This window comes from Sinocyclocheilus anshuiensis, unplaced genomic scaffold (genome assembly GCF_001515605.1).
Source record: "Sinocyclocheilus anshuiensis isolate Anshui unplaced genomic scaffold, SAMN03320099.WGS_v1.1 scaffold1366, whole genome shotgun sequence".
In the NCBI taxonomy this organism is placed as follows: Eukaryota; Metazoa; Chordata; class Actinopteri; order Cypriniformes; family Cyprinidae; genus Sinocyclocheilus; species Sinocyclocheilus anshuiensis.
The window spans coordinates 167345-195062 of NW_015554162.1; the positions used below are offsets into that span (position 1 = coordinate 167345).

The 27718-nt window shown below is 37.8% G+C and overlaps 2 protein-coding genes across 8 annotated transcripts in view; one reads left to right on the plus strand and one right to left on the minus strand.

Annotated features, from left to right (window-relative positions):
- LOC107670888 (E3 ubiquitin-protein ligase MYCBP2-like) overlaps positions 1-8114 on the minus strand; it is a 64444-nt gene extending 56330 nt beyond the window's left edge. The window contains exons 1-2 of the mRNA XM_016463687.1: positions 7403-8114; positions 3755-3830 (exon numbers count right to left, since the gene is read on the minus strand). Coding sequence (XP_016319173.1) covers positions 3755-3830; positions 7403-7677 — 351 coding nt within the window. The 5' untranslated portion in view covers positions 7678-8114. The remainder of the gene's footprint in view (positions 1-3754; positions 3831-7402) is intronic.
- A 3905-nt stretch (positions 8115-12019) lies between these two features.
- Positions 12020-27718, plus strand: part of LOC107670903 (mucin-22-like) — a 20791-nt gene continuing 5092 nt past the window's right edge. For 3 of the 7 annotated variants that reach the window (XM_016463712.1, XM_016463714.1, XM_016463718.1), the window contains exons 1-19: positions 12021-12040; positions 20984-21069; positions 22348-22395; positions 22496-22604; positions 22760-22822; positions 22917-23003; positions 23885-23920; positions 24217-24261; positions 24359-24427; positions 24558-24638; positions 24915-24968; positions 25065-25094; positions 25167-25253; positions 25345-25416; positions 25573-25626; positions 27110-27139; positions 27227-27298; positions 27390-27461; positions 27618-27671. In XM_016463712.1, coding sequence (XP_016319198.1) covers positions 22356-22395; positions 22496-22604; positions 22760-22822; positions 22917-23003; positions 23885-23920; positions 24217-24261; positions 24359-24427; positions 24558-24638; positions 24915-24968; positions 25065-25094; positions 25167-25253; positions 25345-25416; positions 25573-25626; positions 27110-27139; positions 27227-27298; positions 27390-27461; positions 27618-27671 — 1055 coding nt within the window. In that variant the 5' untranslated portion in view covers positions 12021-12040; positions 20984-21069; positions 22348-22355. Of the gene's footprint in view, positions 12041-20983; positions 21070-22347; positions 22396-22495; positions 22605-22759; positions 22823-22916; positions 23004-23884; positions 23921-24216; positions 24262-24358; positions 24428-24557; positions 24639-24914; positions 24969-25064; positions 25095-25166; positions 25254-25344; positions 25417-25572; positions 25627-27109; positions 27140-27226; positions 27299-27389; positions 27462-27617; positions 27672-27718 lie in introns of all 7 variants that reach the window. The other 4 variants (XM_016463716.1, XM_016463719.1, XM_016463715.1 and 1 more) reach the window with 3 other exon arrangements.

Genomic DNA, 27718 nt, shown 5'->3' on the forward strand with positions numbered 1-27718 from the left:
TGTAGAGTATTTGAAAAATAATGTGTTTTTTGAACATTAAAGCATGTCAACATATTCTGTTACACCAAATACACAAAATAATGATCTTTAAAAAAGCAACATATGACCCCTGTAATATGAAATTCGAAGAGTATGTCAATTAGATTAAACTGTGCAGAAATTGAAATCTACACGCTAATACACACTATACTCAGTCACCAATGCTGATGCTGTTAACATTAATCATTTGAGAATAAAGTATAACAATAATAATAATTTGAACGGTTTGATGTGATATGAGCTAACCGATCTTTAGATTTAATCACCATTGGTAGCGAGATTTATAGTAATGCTTTTTTCCTCAGCTGGTCAGAACAAACGTTGTAGACTTGTTACTTACTTGTTCAGATGGCAATATACGGTGAATATGCTTATTTGAGTCATATATTCCAAGATGTAGGCTAGAATCTGTGATTGCGAAGTACACTAAATATCCACACCGGTGCGGTGGCGACAAAGAGGCAAAACTTATGGACTGCAGCTTTAAACAGTTTTGTTTTTGTAAATTTTAACTTGATTGTCATTTTCTTCAATCATCTAATTATTAGAATATCTAAAACGCGTTGCATGGGTGGGTACAATGTGTGCACATGATCAGGATGGTACCACCTCCGCCTCATTTTGAGCCCGGAAAAACCCTGATATGTTTATGTGGCGAATAAAATTTGATGGAAATATACTTCAGTGCCTCTGTGTCAGCAAAGGGGGTGACAATAATACTGTGATCAGTGTTAATATCAATCACAGATGGTAACACATCGCGGACACACAGTGATGTGTAAATTAAACCTGCATTGTATCAGCTACTGTGGTCTGCATTGGTGTCTTGCTGTAACAAACCATGGCACAAGAACTCAGCTAAATAAAACGCTGAGGGGTCTGAAGGTTGTATTTAGAATATGAAAGTCAGTTGTCCGTACAAAGGTACATGAGTCATACTATATACAATTTACCCACAAGTCCCATCACTGTCACCTGAAAGGTCAGAGGTAAATAATATCAGCTTACAAGAAATGCTGGCAAAATGAGAATAGCTAGTCTTAAGACCATTACCTATGCAAGTATAAATGTTACAAACTAAGTTTCATTATAAGAAGAAAAAAATCTAAGTTGCAAGTAAAACCGATTACTGGAGTATGTTTTACAACAAAATACTTTTCAGTCTTTCTGCTTCAAAATTTCATGTTTAATTAATTGTGTTACTTGCCATTTCCTTGCAATTATTTGTGAAATTTACAAGCCATTTCTAAGTGAAAATTGTTTCTACACCAATTTTATTTTTTGAGTGTAGGGATGGTCGATTTATTGAGTATTTGTGATATTTTTTTCATAATTTGATGATAAAATTAAGCATCATCGTGAAAACCGCAATGAATGTAAGCTTGTTATTTACAATCCGTCATCTAGCATATCAAAAGTATTATGATAGCAAGACAAAAACTGGTAGGTTTGATTAATTTATTTGATTCAGTTCAAATGTTTCAGTTAATTCGATGATTCCCAAAAGTCATTTTCCATTTATTAAAAAAAAAATGTAAGTCAACATTGCTACACTGAAAAAAATTAAATAAAATTTTGGTTTAAACAGTTTTCACTAATCAATTGTTAGAAGATTTCACACAAAAAAAAAGACAAAAGAAATGGCGAGCAACTTGACATTTTTAAGACGAAAAATTTAAATGGTATTTTATTGTAAAACATACTCCAATAATGACGGTTTTATTTACAACTTAAAAAAAAAAAAAAAAAAACTGTGTACTTTTTTTTTTTACAGTGTACTATGCGTTTTCATTATACTCGCGCACACACAAGTGAAACCAAATCAATGTCATTCTTCCTTGTGTAAATTCATTGAAAACTAGATTTTTACAATACTTCAAAATGTTTAATGCAAGCAGTACAGATGTTTGATCAACAAGTTAGCTCTTATGACACACAGAAATACATAGATTCCTATGAAAACAAATAAATCACCCTTTTTGAAGGCACTTCAAAGCAAATACATGAACATTAAATATATATACCTAAATAAAAGCTAAATAAATTTCACTTTATCTATATCCCTCAGTCTTATTTATCAGTAGCACAAAGCTGTCTGCGATTATGTAATAGGCCTAGGCCTATATCACAGACAAGGAAAGAAATCAAACCAGAAGAGCAGCACACTTATGAAGCCACATTCCTATCCATCAAAAAAAGCAAACTGCAGTGCTTGAACATGACAGACATTTCAGCAGTATGTCTTCAAGACCAGCACCTCCCTGCTGGAGAAGCTCCACCCGTCTGTTTGTGAGCAAACAAAGGCACGGAGCTCCTTTTAAGGAGGCTGTGGCAGAGAAGGAGAAATATAAATGAGCTCTTTCTCCTTAGCCAGCAGGGTTTTAGGGAGGAGGATTACGACTGCATATCTACAATCACATTATGCTCTCGTACCCCTGCCTGTGAAGCACTCACATCCACTAGGGAAAACAGAGTGCCTGGGAAAGGATATCCAAACACAATCAGGCATTAACCCCCACACATGCTTTGGGGAATGGCAAAACAATACACAGTATCCAATAGAAGACATTTTGGGTCTCTGCCTATTTTCTGAGCGCTGGTAAACGCTGCAGACGTAGCGAGACAAACCCTGCTGCCAGGCACACCAGAGGTGCTCAGTGCAGGAGATGGAGGAAGTTGTTGCCATGGAAATGTGCAACACATGGGTCGCCAAGCAACAGCCAATCATGACCCCCGCCACTCCCGCATTTCTCCTCCATGTGTGCGAGTTTACTGGGATGACGACTAAAAGTGGTTTCCAAGCATGAAAATATAAATATGTATACGTATTGTATTGTGATCACTGTCAAAACAGCTAAAACAAAATCTTAATGGAATTAGAGTTGCACCAAAATGGCCAAAGAGAAAATCCAGACTGACGATTCGAACGGAAACCGCTACTTCAAAATTTGCTAACAGAGCCATTGTTATCTGACGTTAGCAATGACATATTTATAAGAAAGAGGTTTACAGTTCTCGAAAGACATGTGTCTTGATGCATTGTGAGAGCCTAACAGAGAAATACAGACAGCAGAAGTCTAAAGGCTTGTTCACACCGGAACGAATATCGTGCGCGATTATCGCCGACGTTTAACGCCTCGTGACTAAACAAAGGGCACCAATGTGAGTGTGCACAACGACGCGCAAAACACAAGGCGTAAAAGCGTCATTTTTTAAAAATCGCCTCGGGCTCGTTTTTTTGGTTTGACGCGCCGCGTTAAAAACTGTCCGACCAATGAGATTGCCGCTTTTGTTCACGTGCCTGGAGCTGCTGAAGTTACAGTAAAACACGACTTGGAGGCGCTCAAGCACAAAACGGTCTTGCCGAGCACACATTGATACCTAACGACAAAGAGGAAGTAAGTAGACCAAGAAGATGCATCGAGGCAAGATGAATGTAGAGCTGCTGGTCTCATTGGTGTCTGAACACAAAGGGCTTTATGACAAATGCGACAGCGACTACAAAAATCTCGATAAGAGGGAGTTGTTATGGAGAGGAATTGCAGATCAAATAGGATTCGATGTGTACCGGGGTATTTCTGTTTTTCATTAAGCCCCTCTAATGTCAAGGAGTGAATTTGCATGTTCACTCGGCTCATCGCCTGCGAAAATCGCTTGGGTATGAACACAAAAGACGGAAGTCTTCTATTCAAAGTCAGATAAAAAATCTTCTTACCTTTGATCTTGTTTTCACTTTTGATTTGACTTTTTGCCGCCTTTTTAGCTTTTTCTTGCTCAAAGCTTTCTTTCCCCTGGAGAAGAATGACACGTTAGATGTGGTTTTGCAGTGTCATCTAGCAATGAAAACAAATTATAGAGTAAACATTCTCAAATCAAGATACATAGAGAGGCGAAATGACTTGAGTCATATTTCCTGAGAAAATTATCAAAATGAAGTGCGTTTATGATTAAAACAAGAACAAATATCTGCCAATGGGGTCAGAAAAATAAACTTAATTCAAAAAAACAAGACTTTTATATTTTCATTTTGCATCTCAAGTAAATGCATCTTGATTTAAGAAAAAAAAAAAGACAAAAACAATGAGGAAGTTTTTTTTTTCTTTCTTCCCTTTTTTGCAGTGCATGCAACATTTAATGCAGTGACTTTCTGCTCCAATTTAATACCTTTTGAAGATATAATACCCACAGAAACCCTGAATTAATACAAAGGTCTATTTAGATAATAACATTCAAAGGGCATAAAGTCTGGTTCAACACTGCAGGTTATTCTGGCCAAGAACTGTCCACTTAAAAAGGAGGAGATTGTCTAACACATGGAAACTGACTAGACAGTTCATTTTTGGTTTTTTATGCTATTCAGAGATGGATTTATGCCTAGAAAAACTGAACAGCAGCATTTGTCCAAAAAACATGCAGTGCGTCAATCCAGTGCCTCATAAACACGACTTTGTTCTCTGGTGGACTTTGCAATTCAACAGACAGAAATAGTGTAGTCAATCACTTTCGAAATGCCAATTTTCATATATTGGTTGGCAGTTTAATGTGCAATATGAATCAGACAGTCAGTTAATTGATTGTGGGCATCTGAGGCTGACAGTACTACTAACATGCTTGCCATTTTCAATTTTGTCCGTTTTTTACAACTTAAGTATTTAGTCTCAGTTCAATATACTGGTAAAAAGTCCAAAGGTCATACATCACAGATATCTTAAAAGGTCAGCACATGTAGTCGTCCCTGTAATGTGTGGTTTTAACATGAATTTTTAATATGCATGGATTTTAAGAGCAGTAATATCTTAAAGGGACTCCGCACTCAAAAATCTGAGTGCTGCCATGTTAACACCTTCGCAATTAAACACATGCTGGTCTTTTTCGCATTGGTTTAAATTTGCTTACACACTGTAAAACTGTTTGTCACTGTTTGTCTAACATGAGAAACTGCAAATAGCCCGAATCCTAGTGGCAAACCCTACACAAGGAAAGCGCTCCTGCGGCGGGCGATCATAGTTTTATTTTCATCAAGAGAGCCATCTGAATCTGCTATTATGTACCTTCTGTATGAACGGTGTTGAAGTGCTAGAGCTTGTGTACAGCAGTAAACAATGGAACAACAGTAGCTGATCATATGCAGTGAAAAGTGAACGCACAGAGGCTGCTTGTGATGAAGAGCCTGAAGGTTGGGAGGGGCGTTCAACGGTTCAGCGCTCTTTGCATGCTATCAACGCTAGTGACGTCATGAGTGGATGGTGCAAGTGTACACTATGAAACCACTGGTAAAAGGGCTATTAAACCTCAAGGAAAATCTTTCAGATTTCCAGAGATTGGAATGAGGGAAAAAATGGTCACTTTATTTTCGATTTTGCAATCTAATACACATTGTAACATGCATTTATCACAATTATTCTTGTAAGCCTATTCTTGCCTAGAGAAGTCAGTAACAACATAGCATATATTTGACTCTTCTGATGTTAATCTCAAAGAGCTTGAAAAAAGTTATCAAATTATTGTTTTACTGACCTCTGCGCTTATTCATTTTTACCCGAGTTGTATGTGTAAATTTAATTTTGAACCATATGGTTTTTTGGGTAAGTTTAATGTAAATTAAAAGCAATTTGGCAAATCTACATCTAAAAAGATTCTTGTATTTTTAATAAGTTTGATTTTATTGATTGAATCAAATCAGAAATCAAAATCTACTGTCTAATTTACTAAGGAACTGAATATAATTGAAGAGTGGGAATACAAATTTTTAGTAAATGCAAAGTTGCTTGTAAATGACTACTAAACCTCAAGGAACTCATTTTAATCATTTTCATTTTATATTTTGCTTTTCTAATACATTTTGCAACATTTAAAAATTCATCACATGTATTCTTATAATAAAGACTTGTTTTCTTGACAATAAAAACATTATATAACATTTTGACTGGTGTTGCTCTCGAAGATCTTGGAAAAAAAATCTGATATTTTTTACTGACCTCTAATCAAGTTGTACGTGTAAAATTATTATTATTATTGTTGTTGTTGTTGTCATAACTTTCATATAGATAAAATCAATTTGGCCAATCTAAACAAATAAAAAATGTCCTTTTTATGAGTTTGCTTAATGTATTGAATCTGTTAAATATGCAGAATTTCTTTTGCTAAAGAATACAAAATAAAGAGTATGAATACAAAGTGTTGTCATTTTCACTTTGTCATCTAATTAGGTTTTTTTTATTATTATTATTATTATTATTAGGTGACTTTTTTGTCTTTTTTTCTCAAAACTACTTATAAATGAAGTACAATGTCAAAGTATAAATATATGAAGAGAAACAACAATAATTTTTGCAAAGTGAGATCCCTAATAAGTGACTGCTCTAAGCCTTAGGTGTGTGTGTGTGTAGGTTTTTCTACACTGGTGAGGAGTAAAACCTGAATATAGACCAACTCATGGGGACTTGTGTAACCGTGGGGATCTAAATTGAGGTCCCCATGGGTACAAAAGCTTATAAATCATACAGAATGAGTTTTTTTTAGATTGTAAAAATGCACAAAGTTTCCTGTGAGGGGTAGGTTTAGGGCGATAGAAAATACAGTTTGTACAGTATAAAAACCATTACGCCTATGGGGAGTCCCTACAAGTATAGTGAACCAGACGTGTGTGTGTGTGTGTGTGTGTGTGTGTGTGTTTCTCTCTACAGCAGGGTGACGTCAGGCAAAACAGAACCCAGCCCTTTGCCAATATACACGATCCCATATGTACTATCGATGAATAAGTCACAGTTATGTAAACGTAATAGCTGAATATCAACCTCCCTGAAAATGCAATTCAGTGAATAAGGCTGATATCTACAACCTGAACTGGGACTATAAGACATTTCGCTAGCCTTAAATGTGCACGTATTTGACGCGAAAGGTTTGATACTTTCTTCTTTGCGTAACATATCATTGTCTATGCGCTGCATTTGAAGAAAGTTACGTTTTATCATACACATCAAACTCATTCGGTCACGTCCTATTAGCACAACACTACATTTTAAGCCTAAGCAGCTGCTTAACAGCTATCGCTATTGATCTAGTTGTGCAAGATCTCTCAAAACGGCATTGTTGACCGTGACAGCAGAGTGAATGTGATTTTAAACAGTGCATAAATCAAAAGCAACACAAACTGAGCTTCTCCGTTGACCTGCATGAGATGAAACGGGTGTTTTAGCTGCGCTCGCTAAGGAAGTTAGCCGCATGCTAACTGCTAACTTACTGCTGTTTGGGCTCAAATGAGCTCAGGTTTAACCCAGTGGGTTTTGTTTACAAAAACGTCCAGCCGCACGCCATCGCGGCCGGTTTGTCATCCCGAACCGAGCCGGTAAATCAGACCCACCTGCCGAGGTTGAGCCCCTGCTCTTTGTCGTTGATCGCGGTGGTGTAAATCCTCCGGTACCGCTCCGCCAGTGCTCGCCCTGAGAGAAGCAGCTGGTAGCGGCTCCGACAATCCGAGCGGGCCCCCACAACGGGACAGGAGCCCATGCCTGATCCGATCGATGCGAAATCGCTTCCAGCTCCGGGAATGACCCTGACTCCCAGCCCCATGGAGTGGGACGAGGAGGACGGGATCCCGCTGCCACCGGCACCCGCTGCCGCAGCAGCACACATCATCGTTTAGGGGAACAACGCATATATTAGATTACAATGTCAGTCAACAGAGCTAACTCAAAAGTCCCAAGCACACCCCATAAATCCGCTCCGCAAAAACACCCGGCGAATTACATCCGTGCACCTCCAATTAAAACGACGTTTACGGTGAGCCGCTCTGCTGCAACTGCGAAATACGCGTCCGTTCCTTCGCCCGGGTCAAACACCGACCGTTATTTCCTCGACTGCAGGCGACCCGACTGCCTGAAGTGAAACCAGTCAAAAGCGCGAGCTGGCGTCCGTGCTTCGCGGGTGTTCCTGCTGTTTTTCTCGACCCTGTAAAGACAGCAACCCTAGCAGCGCTGCCATCTTAGCTTCATCATCCTTCCCTGTTCATGTCGCTGACTGTCAAGCATGCTGGGATACATTCCCATCCGTAGCACACACCGGCTGTGTTTCGAAACGCAGTGCGCGGCCTACCTAGACACAAATCGAGAGCTCGAGCGAAGATTCTAAACGCGCCTAGAGTGCTGTCTAGCTAGGGGACTCGATAGATTTTGAAACGCACCCGCTGTAGTAATGAAACGGCTGAGTATGAGGCGTCAGATGCGGGTTTGGATGCTTTAACGTTCGTTTCTCTCAAATAAGAATTTGAATTTACTGAACGGTTACAAAAACACACATCCAGCGAGATTATTTCCTTACAAGGGAAGGGCATGATGAATCCTACATACAATACACTTATGGTTATTATTATTATGCTCTGACAATAACATGGGCCATTCATTTCTGGCAATATCTGGTAATATTAGTCGTATTTTATACGATCTTTTATAGGTTTATATTGTATTTGCATATTATTCTGGAATTCTTGATTCTGATTGGCCAACAGCAGCATGCAGCTGGAGGACTCGACACTTTCCTCACATACTAAATATAATTTCTACTCATTATTTCATTTATTTGTTCAGTAGTCATGCTTTAAAGACATAGTTCACCCAATACAATACAATACAATTAAAGTCAGTGGTCACCAAAACTGCTTGGTTACCAAAATTGTTACCAAAATTCTTCATAATATTGTCTTTTATGGGCCACAGAAGAAAGTAGCCTCATTCAGGTTTGGAATGACATAAGGGTGAATAAATTATGACAGTTAGCCAGTCGTTAATACAAAAATAAACCCCTTCATGTCAACTGGTCACACCAAAACCTAGTCTTGTTGTCAGAATGTGTTTCCATGGATTATGTTACGGCATGTTTTCTGGCATACTTGCTGCGTCCCAAATGACGCACTATACACTATGCACTCATACACTATGTACTTGTGCCCTATGTACTCAACCATGTAGTGCATGAATTATATAAGGTTATCGGAGTCTGATAGCCCCTCCCCCTTCGCCACGTAATTAAATCTGCAACAGTTGAGTGCATGAATCCAACATTCCACACTTCGTTTTTTAAGTGCATCATCCGGGTATTTAAAGGGGTCATATGATGCTGCTAAAAAGAACATTATTTAGTGTATTTGGTGTAATGAAATGTGTTTATGCGGTTTAAAGTAAAAAAAAAAAACATTATTTTCCACATACTGTACATTATTGTTTCTCCTCTATGCCCCGCCTTTCTGAAACGCATCGATTTTTACAAAGCTCATCGGTCTGAAAAAGCGAGGTGTGCTGTGATTGGCCAGCTATCCAATGCGTTGTGATTGGCCGAATACCTCAAGCGTGTGACGGAAATGTTACGCCCCTTACCATATTGTGATGATGCCCTGTCCGGCCGACAAAAATATTAAAACCCATTATAAACGAGTCATTCGTTGCATCCAGTGGGACATAATTACTGATTATAATGACTTATACGGTCTTTTTACGCCACTATTTATACTAAAAAACTTCATAGAATAGTGCATAAGTACGTGATTTGGGACGCACCTACTGTTTCTGTTACCACTTAAGCACTATTACCAGTGACCTTTATCAATTAATTATATTAATTAATTATAATATATAATTATAAATATAATAAATGTTGGGGGCATGTGAAAAAGAAGTGCACTTAATTTACTGAAAGTGTACTTGTATCTTCGGTTTCACAGACTTAAGCCTAGTCCCAGACTAAAATGCATGTCTGAGCTATTTCAACTAAAAGAAACTTGCACTGATATATTTTAAAATATATCAGTACCATTGTTTTGTCTCAAGATGCACACCAGTAATGTTTTTTTTTTTTTCTAAGGAATGTTTATAAAAGATACTTAAATGTCCTAATTGTACTATGGCCTAAACCTGGCTTAGTCTAAGCCTTGAGTGTGAAACCAGACCATAGTATTAAAATCTTAAAGGTCTATTTAAAAAGAAAAAGTGTATTTGTACGTAATATAATATCAATGAAATAAAAATCTGCTTAAGTGTACTTAAAGAGAGTCCATTTTCATGACTGTTTCTTAACACACTTGAGTACACTTTTAAAAATTGCACTTTGAAATAATGTGCTTTAAAGTCCTGCTTAAGTGGGTCAAAAAGCACTTTAAAGTTCAGCTAATTGCATTTATTATACATTTAAGCTATAATACATTTTTATTTAATTTTAATTAAGTGTTCGAAAAACATTACCTTCAGAAAGTATATTCTTTTAAAGTACTTTATTTCCATATAATAAAGAGTCACATGGGTCCCCCTCAATACCTAGGATGATTACAGCCCTGATTACAGCTTAACCTGGTACTTGTAAACATAGGATTGACTTGCAACCCACATATTCTCTTTATATCTTTGTATATCTATCTATGATATAATTTCTGTATACCTGTACCGATTTGATTTCTTCTCAGATGTAACATTCCTGCTCACTGGTGAAAAATAATTGCCAATTGTCTTGGCGAGAGCAGTCACCTCTGCGGGGAGAGCTTTAATTAAACCTTGGAGACTTCCGTTTTCATGTCATTTTTAAACAACACAGTGAAACGTTTGAAACGAAAACATATTAATGCATACCTCACTGTATGAGGTAATCTTAGACAGTTAGAAACATGATAATGCAGAATGGACAAACATTTAAGTGGATATTACCATATTATTGCTTGTGCAACCGTTGCTAATCATAATCTACACAAACCACTCACCCTGCACTATTAAAAAATAAAGGAGTCTTCACAGCGATTCCATAGATGAACCATTTTGGAGAACATTTTCTAAATTGTAATGCTAAGGGCACAACAGATTGAAGTGTAGCTTTATACATTGAAATTTCTATATCTCATGATCTGCAGGTATGAGACAAAATAAAATATGTATGTGGATGTCCATGAAGCAGGAAGAGAGAGAGTGAGAAAAGGTTATGTGAGAGGAAGTGCACATGTAATAAGGTCAGTGAATGTCCTCTGACTGGGGACACAAATACTGAGATGACATTTTCCCTCCTCCCTTCAGTGTGTTACAGACAGACAATGGTTTGTGTCAGCAGCACTGAAGTAATTTACTCTCCAATGAATCACCCTCAGCTTCAGTGAGAGTAACAGACGTGAGACTGAGAGAGCATCTTCACCTGTGCAGGGACTGAAGTTCTGCTCAGTCAAAACAAATAATGATATAGCCCAGTGGACAATGCGTAAGGATTGTATTTATCAAATAACATTTTAGATTAAAATATGTTCCTATCAACACAATATGGACAGGTACCCTAAAATTAAAGCAATTTTTAATGCAGTGAGAAAAGTATAAATTCTAAATTAGAAATGTAAAATGTCTCTTAAATGAAGGACCGCAAAATATGACGTGAAATGCTTTTTTTTAATTTCTTGCCCCATCTAGTGGTGAGAAACGTCAGTGCTAAAATGAAGAAAGGTCTATCTATCTATCTATCTATCTATCTATCTATCTGTCTGTCTATCTATCTGTCTGTCTGCCTGTCTGTCTAGCAGAGGCACCTTTCCAGTAGTCAAGACACTTTATTTAACATAATCAATGGGAAGTTTTACATTCAATGATTGCTCTCTCTCTCTCTCTCTCTATGAAATTCAAATAAAGTGGAACAAAAAGGATATTTAAGTAATCTGATGAATATGACATAACCTACATCTGGATGTCATTTCAGTTGTCATATATACAGTATACGGTCACATACTTGAATGTTAAAATGTTAAACAAAATTATTTACTTTTTCAAACTGCTTGACAAAAACTAAATTATGACAATGATTTTGTGTTATTTAATTATGTTCAATCTATTTAATCTACGCTTCGATATCTTTTACAGTTTCTATAATTAACATTAGAGCTGTCCAATCCTGCTCCTGGAGGGCCACTTTCCAGCCGAGTTCCCGCTCTGATTAAACACACCTGAACCAGCTAATCAAGGTCTACAGGATCACTAGAAATCTCCAGGTAGGTAGAAGTGAAACATATTCCTTGTAGAATAACAGAGCTTGATGTTTTCTAAGACAGTTTCTTTAAAGCTGCAGATTCAACTTATTTTGAACTTATGAATTAATGAATCTCTTTATATGTCACCAAATAACCATGTCTATTATTTTCTCATAAACACAAGATTTTGTGGGTATTTTCAGACTAAATGAATCAAGATCAGTTATATGCACATTTCACATTTAATACTTATTCAAAAGTAAATGAATGAGTACCTGATAAAGTTGCTATCAGGGAGCAGGAAATAAAGCACAGGATAGCAAATTCCATGTCAGATGATTATGCTGATTACTTCTTGTTTCATTAACTGCCCGTGCAAACAGTGCAAATGAGTATGCATCCATCTATCTACACTTTCTTTTGCAAGTTTGAGTTTCACTCAGATTTTTCTAATAAATTTTACACATGGAATTAAATAAAATCCTAAGTTAAGAAGTTAAATAAAATTAACCAAGTGGATAAGTACATACTTTCTTATTTGACTCAATCTTAGAGTGATTATACGTTGTCTTTTTTCCAGACATGTACTGGTTGGGATTTCAAAATTGCCTGAAATGTCCTGGTTTTGGCTTTGTTTATCTATTGATGTGGAATTGAGTTTGACACCCCTGCAATAGGAAAATAAAGCCAAAATCTGGACACTTTAGGCAATTTAAAAATGTCTGGGAAAAAGAGGACGTATTGTCACCCTAAAAGACAAGTGTTCACACTTAATTTATTTTTGTTTTAATAAATGTTTAATTTATTGCATTGACATTAGCACTGTCACGAATCTGGTCCATGCACTTCACATCCATGCTCACTACTATGGACTCTTGCACCACACTACACTGTTGCACTTCACCCGGACTACAGTTCCCATCATCCATTGCACTGATTACACACACACAGCTGAATGCACTGATTACACACACACAGCTGAATCCAATCAGACATGCTACATAAGCCATGGACTTCCTCTCTCTCACTGCCAAGTATTGTAAGTGCATATCGCTACCCTAGTCAATAGCTACTTTACAGAGCCAGTTCCCATTCCTTGTTTGAGTTCTAGTTGTCTAGTCTAGTCTAGTCTAGTCTAGTCTAGTGTAGTCTAGTCTAGTCTTGTCCAGTTTCCTGTTTCCCGATTTTTGCTTGTCCTGGATTATCCCTCTCGTCTCGCCCTGTTCGAATACTGTTTGCCCCTCGCCTGGACCATAGCCTGTGTTTAGTATTAACCCTTTGGAACACCCTGTTTGGACATTGTTTGCTGGAGATCGACCATACCCGCTCACTGGACTACTCTTGTGTCTTGCCCTCTATATACCTGTTTGCCATTATCTGACCCTTGCTTGTTTTGACTTTGTTCTAGATTAAAAGCTTTGCATATGGATCCGCACGCCTCTCGTCTCGTTGGCTCCGTAACAGAATACTCGGCCACACAAGCATCCAGCAGCTTCTCATGTGAACATTGGCCAGATATGGACACTGCAAGACTGTTGTTAGCCCTTGAGCAGGGCACATGCTCGCTCGAGGACTACATTTAAGAGTATCTGGACATTGCGTATGTAACACGTGTCTAAGGAATTGGCAATTTAATAAATGAATGGTGTTATTGCAGATAGAACTGAATTGATCAGAAGATTTAGAGCTCGTAAAGGAGGTGGCGGGTTGTGGTGAGAAACAACAGACAGGCACAAAGTTAAATTTGTACTTGGAATGTAATTGTTCCTTTTGATATAAAGTGGAAATAATAAACAAAACAAAAGAAAGTAATTTACAATGTCATACAATAAAGATCAACTATGAAAACTTCCCTTGAGTGCACTCTTCTTTTTTTCCCCAAAACATATACACAGACCGGTCAGAAATGTCAGAAGGAAATAAAATAAAAAAATAAATGAATGAATAAAATAATTGACTTTTCTCTCAAATGATCATAGCTGTCCCGATAAGGACTTCGGGGTCAATCAAATGGTTTATGGGTAACCATATAACATCAATAGTTCAATGTTCTGTAAAGTACTGATCAGTTTCTTCTCTTTTCCCGTCTCTTTCTTTTTTTTATTGTCAGTTCCCTCAAGGAAGGGAACTTAATTCTTTAGATTAGGATCGTCTTGCTTCATAAAGCAAGGCTGATAATTGAAGGGAAGGATATTGTCCTCTTCTTTATGATGTGTCGTTTTTTTTCCTCTGTAGCAGATTTGGTTGGCTCGCCATCAAATGTGAAGTTTCACAGGATGTCACAGAAGATCACAGGGGTGTCACGAATGGCCGAGTTATCAGCAGAATCACCGTACACGGTTTCTTTTCTTTGCAGATTTCATGAACTGTAGAAAAACGCACATTTGGAGAATGATTGTACCCACAATACGAATTTTCTTCTTCTGAATCAGAAAGAGAGTTGTCATCAATTAACGGAACATCAGGACTCTGTCGTGTTCTAGGTCTTGAGATGGATTTGTTTAGTGTGGGTGTTTCAACCTCTGGAGATGGTAAAAATCCACAGGGGAGCAAAAGGTCTCTGTGAAGAGTACGCAGAGGACCGTCCTTTCTCTCCGGACGAACGGTGTAAACTGGCAAATCAGCTGCCTGATTCACTACAACATACACCTCAGACTCCCACTTGTCTGCCAACTTGTGCTTCCCACGTAACCTAACGTTCCTTACCAACACTCGATCACCAATCTCCAAAGAGCAATGAGTTACAGATTTGTCAAACCTAGCTTTGTTCCTTTCTGCACTTTCTGACATACCACGTGATGCAAGTAAATAGCTCTCTTTCAGATTGGTTTTCAGGTGCTTGACATACTCCGAGTGAGACTGACGTGGGCTATCATTAAACGGCAATCCAAAAGCAAGGTCAACAGGTAACCTGGGTTGACGCCCAAACATCAATTCATATGGAGTAAACCCAGTAACCTCATGTCTTGTGCAATTGTACGCATGAGCTAATGGCTTTACAAAATCTCTCCAATGAGTCTTGTCTTTTTCTTCTAAGGTACCCAACATACTGAGCAAGGTCCTATTGAAGCGTTCGACAGGGTTTCCCCTGGGATGGTAAGGGGTTGTTCGAGTTTTCTTAACACCTGCCATTTCACAGAGCTCTTTAATGGTGCGCGATTCAAAATCTGGGCCCTGATCGCTATGAAGGCGCTCAGGGAACCCATAGTGCACCACAAAGTTCTCCCAAAGGCATTTCACTACCGTTCTTGCTTTTTGGTTGGGTGTAGGGACTGCCACAGCGTACTTGGTAAAGAAGTCGGTGATTACCAAGATGTCTCTTGTATTACTTTTGTCTGGTTCTAATGAGAGAAAGTCCATACAGACTAACTCTAATGGTCTTGTGGCTTGAATATTAACCAATGGTGTAGCTGTTTGAGGCAATGCTTTCCTCCTCACACAACGACCGCATGTTCTGATCTTTTGTTCTACCTCAGCAGCCATCTTTGGCCAATAAAAGCGAGACCTGACCAAATCTAGAGTTCTCTCTACCCCCATATGACCCATACTGTCGTGCAAACTGCTCAATACAGAGGGCCTCAGTTCTTCAGGAAGCACGAGCTGGTAAGTAACTAAATCCTCCACCTGCCGTTTCCGATAAAGCACTCCATCTTTTAACTCAAGGCGGTTCCATTCTCTTAGAAAGAAAGGAAGGCCTGGAAGTTCCTTCCTCACTGTTGGTGACGGTTTTTCTCCAGACTCTAAGTGAGATATTACTTCCCGGATGACGGGATCTGCCCTTTGTTCGTCACAGAGGATCCTTGACAAAGATACAACAGGTAACCCCTCAAAATCAGCCTCTTGCTCATAGCTATCAGGTACAGCATCAGGGTAAAGTGCAAGAGATTCAACGAAAGTGGTACCAGACCCAATGTCCGTTGGTTGTCTGACCAGGTGCTTCTCACAGATAGCCTGAACTACTTCACTTGTGGCATCGCAAGAATCTGCAGCCTCTGTAAGATGATGCTGCATAAACTGTTGAATCCGTTCGTACTCTTTTTGAGATACAGGGTTTTCGGCCAACTCTTCTTGAGGTCGCCTCGATAGACCATCAGCATCAGCATTTAGTTTACCTGCTCTGTACTGTAACTTAAATGAAAAAGTAGAAAGAGCAGCAAGCCACCGGTAGCTAGTTGCGTCTAGTCTTGCTGTTGTAAGTACGTAAGTTAAAGTGTTGCTGTCTGTAATGACGGTGAATTGGCTGCCATACAGATAGTCTCTAAACTTTTCAGTTACTGCCCATTTAAGTGCAAGGAACTCAAGCTTGTGTGCCGGGTAGTTTGACTCGCTGCGGGACAAACCCCTACTTGCAAATGCAATGACACACATCTGCCCTTCCTGTTCCTGATACAGGGCTGCTCCTAACCCCTTGGTGCTGGCATCTGTATGTAGAAAGTAGGAAAGTTTAGGGTTTGCAAAGCCCAACACAGGTGCAGTAGTAAGTTTGTCGATAACGGACCGAAATGCCACCTCACAGAGTGAAGTCCAACGACCCCCGAAGGGCTCTTTAGGATTGTGGTACGGACCCTTACCCTCGTTCTGTTTACCACCTTTCCTAGTCGGCGGATACCCCACGGTTAGGTCAGTGAGTGGTTTCACCACCCTAGAGTAATCCTTAATAAATCTGCGGTAATACCCCGAAAAGCCCAAAAACGACCTTAATTCTTTAAGGTTTTTGGGACTCGGCCAGGTTTTTAAGGTTTGCATTTTTTCCGGATCCGTCTCTACTCCGCGCTCTGACACGATGTGCCCTAAGTAACGAACGGAAGTCTGGAAGAATTTACACTTTTCAAGGGCAAGTTTTAACCCACAGAGTCGAGAAATAACTTTTAACAGTCGTCTTTCATGCTCTTCCAAAGTCTCAGAAAATATGATTAGATCATCCAGAAAGACAAGTACTTCCTTCAGATTAATGTCCTCCATACACTTTTCCATCAATCTCTGGAAAGTACTTAGGGCGTTAGTGAACCCTTGAGGCATGCGAAATTCCCAAAACCCCAAGGGGCAGACAAAGGCGGTTTTGGGTTTGTCTGCTTCTTCTACTTCTATCTGGTAATACCCAGACTTCAAGTCAAGCACCGAAAACCATTTTGACCCAGTTAAGGGGGAAAATGTTTCCTCAAGATTGGGTAATGCATAAGCATCTTTTACTGTCTGGAGATTTAACTTCCTATAGTCTATGCACAACCGTACATCTCCGTTTTTCTTCCGCACCACTACGATAGGCGAAGAAAAAGGTGACTCGGACTCTCGAATAACTTTGCTTGCGAGAAGATCGCGCAGATGTCTGCGGACAGCTTCCAGATCTTGTGGATGGATCGGTCGCGCCCTATGTTTAAATGGAGTTTCATCATGCAACTGAATACGATGTTTCACCTTTTGCGTATGCCCAAAGTCTAAATCGTGTTGACTGAAAACATCTGGCATTTCTCTGAGCTTTGCAGAAATGCGGTCCCGCCACTCTTGTGGCAATGAGGACTCGCCGAAATTCGGAGCAAAATTGGACTCCTGAACAGGTAGGTGCTTGCTAACAGGGAAAACATTCGGCTGAGGAAGCACAGACTCAACTGCATGCAGCTCTGCTATTATGCATCTCGGAGGAATAGCTATATCATGCTCCGTTTCGTTTTTGAGTACTACAGGTAACCGGACAGGCTGACTATTAGAAGGGGTAAGTAGGCAGCGTTTTACAAACACACCACCAGGAAAAGAGGAATCAGATGGGTGCTCTACTACTACACACTTATCTACACAACCAGGTACTGCAACAGAACCTTCCACAACAACAGTTTGACCCGCGGACATGACCTCGGGTACGTTGCTCCTTAATCTCACACGACACAGAACGCCACTTGTGTTCTGCTTTCATCTCGTTTCAAGGTTTTTCAGAACCAACCTTTACCCAAATAAGGATGGTTGGTGCATTGGGGATTTTGCATTTAACTGCTGCTCATAAAGGATGTCGAGAGTGTTTGTTCCTATTAAAACCAAGGGCTGAGAGTTTAAATGTTCTTTAATAACCTCTACACCTCTTTTCAACATTGATTAGAGAAATATGATGTTACTAAACTGTGAATAAATGAAATAATTCCCTTCAATTACAGTTCATTTAACCGGGGTTACACGTATCATTCTGATTTACCGGACAGTGTTTTGATAGATTTTTTCTGTAATGGCATTAATCAACCGCTAAAATCTAAGCTTATACTTGAGGGTCCGCATTCGTCACTACGTCAGTTTGTGGATTATGCTTTATTGACTGTTGGCTCTTTGTCTACTGTGGGTGTCGTGGAGGAAGAACGTGACAACGCGTCTGTGCTTGTAATGGTGGCTGCTGAGTTTAGTCAACCACAAGCTCTGGGATATTCAAGTTTACTGATCGCTGCTCGGGTGATGCAACCCGCTCGTGAAATGGCAGCCGCGCCAGCGCGCACTCTCATGATGGCGGCGACAGCGGAGCCCATTCGCAAAATGGCGGCCACACTAGAGCACGCTTACAAAATGGCAGACACAACAGCGCCCTGTTATGTCACGGCTGCCAATTATGAGTCAAGTCAAGTCACAGCTGATCTTCATGCGACAAGTCAAGTCACAGCTGCTCGCCATGAGTCCAGTCACGTCTCAACTGATCTTCCAGAGTCTCGTCACGCCTCAGCTGATCTGCTGCTGATCTTCGTGAGCCAAGTCAAGTCACCGCTGATCTTCGTGAGCCAAGTCGAGTCACGGCAATTATAGACTTTTGTCCTGTCCCTATCCAGCCGAGGAAGCTGTCTCTGAACCTTCAGCCTTGTCTGTCACACCCGAGGACGCTGTCTGTAAACCTCCTGACTGTTCTGTAGCGGCCATAAGGGCAGTTCGGGAACTCTCAACCCTGCCTGTCGCGGCTACGAAAGCCGTAAATAAACTTTCTGTTTGTGCTGTTAACACTGTCTTTGTCAGAGATACCACAAGTGAACTATCTGTTTGTCAAGTGTCAATTAATGAGTCTGAGGGTGAGGTGTCAGCCTGTCCAGTTCCTATCAAGGAATCTGTTATCTGCCCCATTAGTCCAATCATGAGCCCAGAAAATATAATTGCACTCCAGGTCTGTCCCGTTAACCCTGACATTGCCATAGAGACCATTTATGTACTGGTCCCTCCCCCTGTTCCGCCTCCGCTCCACCACCCTCCTGGATTGTATGGGGCTATGTTACGAATCTGGACTACTCTTGTGTCTTGCCCTCTATATACCTGTTTGCCATTATCTGACCCTTGCTTGTTTTAACTTTGTTCTAGATTAAAAGCTTTGCATATGGATCCGCACGCTTCTCGTCTCGTCGGCTCCGTAACAAGCACAGCTTGAATGAAACTACTAACATCATAGTTAATTAACCATCATAGATCCTAACCACAAGCTACTCTTCAGCACAAAGCTAACCACAAAAACGTCAACAACAGAAACTCTTTTAAATGTCCAACTGAACTTTAAAAATGGGTTTGTCTTTACACAAAAACACATAAAATAATGCTTAATTTCAACATTTGCTCTCCCGTTTGAGTCTTTTGCAAAGCATGCTGGGAACTAAAAACTCACCCATGCCATTTAATTCAGCAAACACTGATTTAAATTACAGTTTGAAATATTTGAGTGGATTGAACACAATGAAATTAAATTGTAATATGTTCAGCAATTGTGCTACTTAAGCTCGTTTTAATTAAGTAAATTGAAAAAGCAGATAAAATAACCTTATTTTAAACCTCAGAAGCACAATGTTTCATGTTAAATAAATACAATCGTTGCATTCTCACTCCTCCAAACCTCCTATTTGCAAATATTAATATTTGCATGAATAGAAGAGGCATGTTTGGTGTAACATAAGAGGCTTCTTCCTCACTGAATGTCACCAAGTTTGATTGTCTTTTGCATATTACACACTTTAAAACTATTGAGTAGGATGTGATTAACATGAACCGCAGTGTCACACCCCACATACATATTTGCTTACAGACATACTGTATCTTAACTTACACTATACCCTAGCTTCCACAATAAAGCACAAACCTAACATGCCACATGCTTCTGCAACAGCACACCTATTCATTTAGAACAAAAAAATAATAATCCAGCTCAGTGGGTTTTATCTTCTGAGGATCATTATCGCCAAACACTACAGAAAGCCTTCACCACATAACTTTGACTTTAGTCTGCTCTAGTACGCTGAAAAAAATGGTGTAGGATTTTATTTGAAAACCATTTCCACTCAGAAATTGCAAGTAAATTTCACAAGTAATTATAAAGAAATGGCAAGTAACTTTTGTAGATTATATATATAATAGGGGAAGTCGTGGCCTAATGGTTAGAGAGTCTCAAGTATGGCAGGGATTGTAGGTGGGGGGAGTGAATGTACAGCGCTCTCTTCTTTGAAGTAGAAAGACTGAAAAGAATCAGTCTCCAATAATCTTTGTTTTATTTACAATTTAACAAAATTCTTTTTTTTCAGTGTACACTGAAAAAAATGGTGTTGGATTTACTTTGAAACAATTTTCACTCAGAAATTGCTAATAATCTTCACAATTACAAAGATACAAGTAATGAATTAAACATTACATTTGAATTCCAGTCATACAGTAAGTGCCTGATTGTGAACGACAATAATTGCTGGCAAAATATTACAAGCAATAAACAATCAGAATTACAGTTTTATCTTGCCATCTCGGCGGAGGTTGTTATGGTGGCCTTCATGTAGTTTTCTAAGACAGACAATTGACTGCTGATGTCCTGACATTCATTGCTTAGCTTTTCATTAGCTGGAGCGAAAGCCCTCATGAAGACACACCCCTGCTGTAAACTACGTTGACATAGCTGTGCTGACAGTTCAGGTTCAGTTGCTCTGGTGTGTGTCACATGAAGCCACACCTTTCACTGGTCTTGCCTTCCTTACCCAGGTCAAATATGTAAGAGGGGAAGAGCAGCAAACTGTATGTTATTCTCCTCTAACCTCTATCACATCCCGCACACCTGAAATACCAAGGTATGACTGTTCTCTACCCACTTAGACTTTTATCTGTAAGTGTGTCTCTGAATTCTATCAATTTTATGTCAGTCATGTTCATGGTTAATATTTTTAGCCTATTTGTTTGTAAAAATCAAAGGGTTTTTAGGTTAGTGATCATATCTAAAGCATGTCATTCAAATGGATTCTTCTGTGATATGGATTTATTGTATGACTGTACACAATTAAATATTATGTTTAGAGTTACACAGTGCAGTCTTACTAAAGAACAGTTTACAATGTCAAGGTGAGATTGAAGGACATGACATTTACTGTAGTTTTTTTTTTTTAAATATGATTAGAATAGTGCTTCTATACGTCAGAAGTGGGACAGTGGTTTTGCTCTCAAATCAAAATACAAATACATCAGTTTCCCCATCTAGTAGTTTTTCTGTCTCGTAGTTCCTGGACTTTTTTTTTTTTTTTTTTTTTTAAGTTTTTTTGCCCCCTTCCTGGTTTTTTTTTTTTTTTTTTTTGCCAAGGATTTGCAAAACATTTTGAATTCCCGCAAAAAAAGATTCTGGTTTGTAATTGTTTATAAATGGGTAGTTGATGCATAATGTGTCTATGGACTTTTAAATGAACAGCAAGTTAAAATTGATATGATATATATTTATATGCATTAATGTAATACAAATTAAATAAGTTGTTTGTATATATAAATTGCTTATTGTTTATATATATTTATATATATATGCATATGTCAAAACGTGTAGTCTCTCTAAAAGGAAGTAATAAAAGCTGAATGCATAATAATTTAAAAAGAATTAGTGAAATGTTTTAAATGGAGTTTAGCATGTCACTTTCCTAAAAGTATTTAATGTCACCTACCCAAATTTGAAAAACTTTTATAAAAGTTTTTTCTTTTAACATTTTTACCATTTTAACCTATGCAACAAAAAATCCAGCGAAACCTCCCCTGTGTGATGTTCATTGCATCTGATGTTTCTTTCCAAGTGTGAGAATGTTGCCATGGTTTCAGTGGCAGGTGTTTGAACAGGGTGTGTCTGTTCAGGGATCAGGACAAACTAGTTTTGGGTGTATCCAGGAAGGTATGAAGTGAAAGGACAGCGCTACATCAAACAGCACTAGGAATGGAATGTGTTAACTATGAAAATTAAGCATTTCATGCACTTGATGCTGCATTGACACACTCTTGTCACATCTTGTCTAGTGGCACTATCTTGTGGATAGTAGAAATGACTACACACTGTATCTACTGCAAATGTAATAATGTGTATCAATTCCATCTTACAGCATAAACCATGTCTTTCACTCCAAAATCATACAGTAAAACCCAAACAGGTGAGGAAAAACTCCTTAAAATGACATTGTTCTCATAATAAATCACAAGTACTCTAATAAAATCATTTTATGTATGTAATTTTTTTTTTATTAAAAACAGTTACAACTTCAAGCACTAGATCCACTAATGTGGATGACGGCAAAAAGAAATCCCTGCTAAAGGACAATAGCTGGATTAGGACAAATGTGAAAGAGGAGGAGCAAGTCGAGTAAGTTTTCAACACATTCATCAATTAACAGCAAACCAGACAGACATAACTTGTTTAACATCTCGCCTCTGTGATATTTTTGTCAGCGGGATTTACATGTGTCTGACAGACTAGAAAACTGACATACTGAATTTATGTTTCCCATCTCTCAACAGACGTGATGGTAACTTCGGCAAAACTGTTCTGAGTCGTTATAAGTCCAACGAAAGCCTTGTCAGGTAGTTTATCTTGTCAAAATACGTTTGTTTTTTCATCCCACATGTTGCCATTAAAATTTGTAATATGAGGTCCTTGTGTTCTTTTTTTATGAAGCCCTCAAGATCAAACTAGCAAAACTGAGAGCAAAGCCAGCACTGTCAGCACTTCGTCAGGTGCCACTGTCCAAGCGCTCTCTAAAAGGTAATAGACTGATGAAGACGCACTTATCACTTATGCATTAAACTCCTTGCCAAATGTGTTACAAATGTGCATCAGATTACACTGTATTTAACAACACTCACAATACTCAGTATGGAAGCCCATTTCCACCACATGAAAAAACAATTGTTAAATAATAATAATGACCTAAAATGAGAAAAAGAGTCAAAATGATTGTCAGAATTATGACAGAAACTTGAAATCATGAAAAAGTGTCAAAATTATGAGATTAAAAAAAATCATAATTATGACGAAAGTTGAATTATTTTATAATTATGACACAAATTGTTGAAATGATGACATTAAAGTCATAATTGAGATACAAAGTCGAATTTGAAATTATGTCAGTCATAATAAAATGTTGAAATGATGACAAAAAAAAGTCAAAACTAGAAGATAAAATCTCATAATATGACAGAATTACTCATTTTTAACTCATAATTATGACTTAGTATGTGTTGTGTTTCATAATTATGATTTTGGCTCCCACAATTTCTTTTTATCTCAAAATTGTTAAATAATTTTCTAAGTTTTTAAATTCCTTGTTTTATTGTTGTGATTATTTTTTTTTATTATTATTTTCTTTTCTTTTATGTAAAGCACTTTGAATTACCATTGTGTATAAAATGTGCTATATAAATAAACTTGCCTTGCCTTTCCTTCAAAATGATGACTTGGTATCTCATAATTTATACTTTTCACTCCATAATATTGACATTTTATGTCAAAATGGTGACTTTTTTTGTTGTTGTCATAATTATGATTTACCAAAGCATGAAGCATGACAAAATAGATTCTTTGGAAAAAGTTTATGTTGACAAAATCGAATATAATAGTCTCATGTGATTGTTTTTAACGTGCAGATTTGGCGGCAGCCAGGACAAACTGAATGAAACCAGGTAAAATATACACACACTTTTCTAGCACTGCAAAATCACAGCTTTCAACTTTTATTGTTTAAATCTGTCTCATAGCAAAAATCTAGTAATTATTTTAGAAAAACAGTGTATTTATTATACAGCACAATAAATGTGTTGAAGAACGTGGACTTGAACATGGACTTACATTTACAATATGATTAGTCACTAACCTTTGCTGTATTTAAAACCTGTTAGTAAGAGTGATCAGAAGCCAAAAATGCTGGGAATTTAAAATATTTGAAGAGCTCAATTTTCTTCCTAACCCAACCCTACAGAACAACAGGAACTAAAACAACTGTGAAAACGGAGCCCAGGAAAAGGTAACGCCTCTGAGACACACCTGCTTAAATGACTGATGATTGACTGACTGAATGAATGAAGACTAGCTTCTTACAAAACTGATGATTGCTCTTTCAGCTCTACTTCTACAACAACAACAATCAAAGATGGTACAAAGATAACTGAGACAACTGTGACCACTACCAAGTAAGATGCTGAAAGGACATCATATCGATGTCATAACTATTTCACATTATATTCATCTTAGCTTGCAATCACAGAACATGTTATGAGGTCAAGGTCAGGCACTTTAACTGTGTTGTCTTCTCGTCCTCAGGCAGGATGTGGTGAAATCATCTACCAAGTCTGAAACACTCACTGATAAAGAGCTGGCAGGTTTAAACACCAAGAGTTCTGGGTAAATCAGCTCGGTTCATCATGCATTCGATCATTTTTAATAAACATTAATATCAAACCAAGTGCCATTTATTAAAAAAACAACAACAACAACAACACACTTTTCACACAAATTTAAAAACCATGTTTGGTTGTAGATGATAACTAATAGAAAAACTGTTCAAAATAAGATTCATTTATTATGATGTCATGTTTTCTAATTAAATGAAATTCATATTCATTTGTGGCTTAAATATGTCAATGCATGTCTGACTGCACATGTTATCTGTTCCTAAAGTGATTACAAGACTGAAGTCATTACTGTCAAGTCATCAAAGGACACTGTTGATGGGTGAGTGTTATAAAATATAAAGTTAAAAATAATACTTTTTTTAAACTTTTTTTTTGTGTGTGTATTAAACTGAAACCTATCATTCTTTTTGTCTAGACCAACTTCACCTGTCAAGACCACCACAAGGTACCGTAACCACAGTCTTGCTTAAATTGCTGACTAAACTGAACAAAAGTGTCTACTTTCTTAACCTCTTAGCATTTTCAATTCTAGCATCAAAACCTACACCAAAGGGGATGTTTCACCCACTAAAACAACATCATATTCTGTCCGATCCACAAAGAGGTGAGTTTCTGAAAGATAATTACAAGTAAATGCATTTCAGTCATTGTAAGACAAAGTACATCACTGACTGAATGCTTTTTTTTTTTTACAGCACTGAGGATCAACTATTTGATACTCTCATACCAACATCTATCAAGTCAGCCAACACGAAATATGACAGCAGGTATGTTGCATTTGCATATTTATAAACTAAACAACTTAAACAATATCTTACTCCACAAAAAGTTGAGAAAGATTTTAATTCATCACACAAATATAGTATTTATTGCACTTGTTATAATATGCACTTGAAAATAATGCACGTTTTGTGTCTCTAAAGTGACTACAAGACTGAGGTGGTTACTGTGAAGTCTTCAAAGGACATCATTAATGTGTGAGTGTCACAGATCAGTGCTTCTCAGCCCAAGAATGATGGAAAGCAGTGGGGGAAATGTATAAAATGTGCTATATAAATAAACTTGCCTTGCCTTTCCTTCAAAATGATGACTTGGTATCTCATAATTTATACTTTTCACTCCATAATATTGACATTTTATGTCAAAATGGTGACTTTTTTTGTTGTTGTCATAATTATGATTTACCAAAGCATGAAGCATGACAAAATAGATTCTTTGGAAAAAGTTTATGTTGACAAAATCGAATATAATAGTCTCATGTGATTGTTTTTAACGTGCAGATTTGGCGGCAGCCAGGACAAACTGAATGAAACCAGGTAAAATATACACACACTTTTCTAGCACTGCAAAATCACAGCTTTCAACTTTTATTGTTTAAATCTGTCTCATAGCAAAAATCTAGTAATTATTTTAGAAAAACAGTGTATTTATTATACAGCACAATAAATGTGTTGAAGAACGTGGACTTGAACATGGACTTACATTTACAATATGATTAGTCACTAACCTTTGCTGTATTTAAAACCTGTTAGTAAGAGTGATCAGAAGCCAAAAATGCTGGGAATTTAAAATATTTGAAGAGCTCAATTTTCTTCCTAACCCAACCCTACAGAACAACAGGAACTAAAACAACTGTGAAAACGGAGCCCAGGAAAAGGTAACGCCTCTGAGACACACCTGCTTAAATGACTGATGATTGACTGACTGAATGAATGAAGACTAGCTTCTTACAAAACTGATGATTGCTCTTTCAGCTCTACTTCTACAACAACAACAATCAAAGATGGTACAAAGATAACTGAGACAACTGTGACCACTACCAAGTAAGATGCTGAAAGGACATCATATCGATGTCATAACTATTTCACATTATATTCATCTTAGCTTGCAATCACAGAACATGTTATGAGGTCAAGGTCAGGCACTTTAACTGTGTTGTCTTCTCGTCCTCAGGCAGGATGTGGTGAAATCATCTACCAAGTCTGAAACACTCACTGATAAAGAGCTGGCAGGTTTAAACACCAAGAGTTCTGGGTAAATCAGCTCGGTTCATCATGCATTCGATCATTTTTAATAAACATTAATATCAAACCAAGTGCCATTTATTAAAAAAACAACAACAACAACAACACACTTTTCACACAAATTTAAAAACCATGTTTGGTTGTAGATGATAACTAATAGAAAAACTGTTCAAAATAAGATTCATTTATTATGATGTCATGTTTTCTAATTAAATGAAATTCATATTCATTTGTGGCTTAAATATGTCAATGCATGTCTGACTGCACATGTTATCTGTTCCTAAAGTGATTACAAGACTGAAGTCATTACTGTCAAGTCATCAAAGGACACTGTTGATGGGTGAGTGTTATAAAATATAAAGTTAAAAATAATACTTTTTTTAAACTTTTTTTTTGTGTGTGTATTAAACTGAAACCTATCATTCTTTTTGTCTAGACCAACTTCACCTGTCAAGACCACCACAAGGTACCGTAACCACAGTCTTGCTTAAATTGCTGACTAAACTGAACAAAAGTGTCTACTTTCTTAACCTCTTAGCATTTTCAATTCTAGCATCAAAACCTACACCAAAGGGGATGTTTCACCCACTAAAACAACATCATATTCTGTTCGGTCCACAAAGAGGTGAGTTTCTGAAAGATAATTACAAGTAAATGCATTTCAGTCATTGTAAGACAAAGTACATCACTGACTGAATGCTTTTTTTTTTTTACAGCACTGAGGATCAACTATTTGATACTCTCATACCAACATCTATCAAGTCAGCCAACACGAAATATGACAGCAGGTATGTTGCATTTGCATATTTATAAACTAAACAACTTAAACAATATCTTACTCCACAAAAAGTTGAGAAAGATTTTAATTCATCACACAAATATAGTATTTATTGCACTTGTTATAATATGCACTTGAAAATAATGCACGTTTTGTGTCTCTAAAGTGACTACAAGACTGAGGTGGTTACTGTGAAGTCTTCAAAGGACATCATTAATGTGTGAGTGTCACAGATCAGTGCTTCTCAACCCATGAATGATGGAAAGC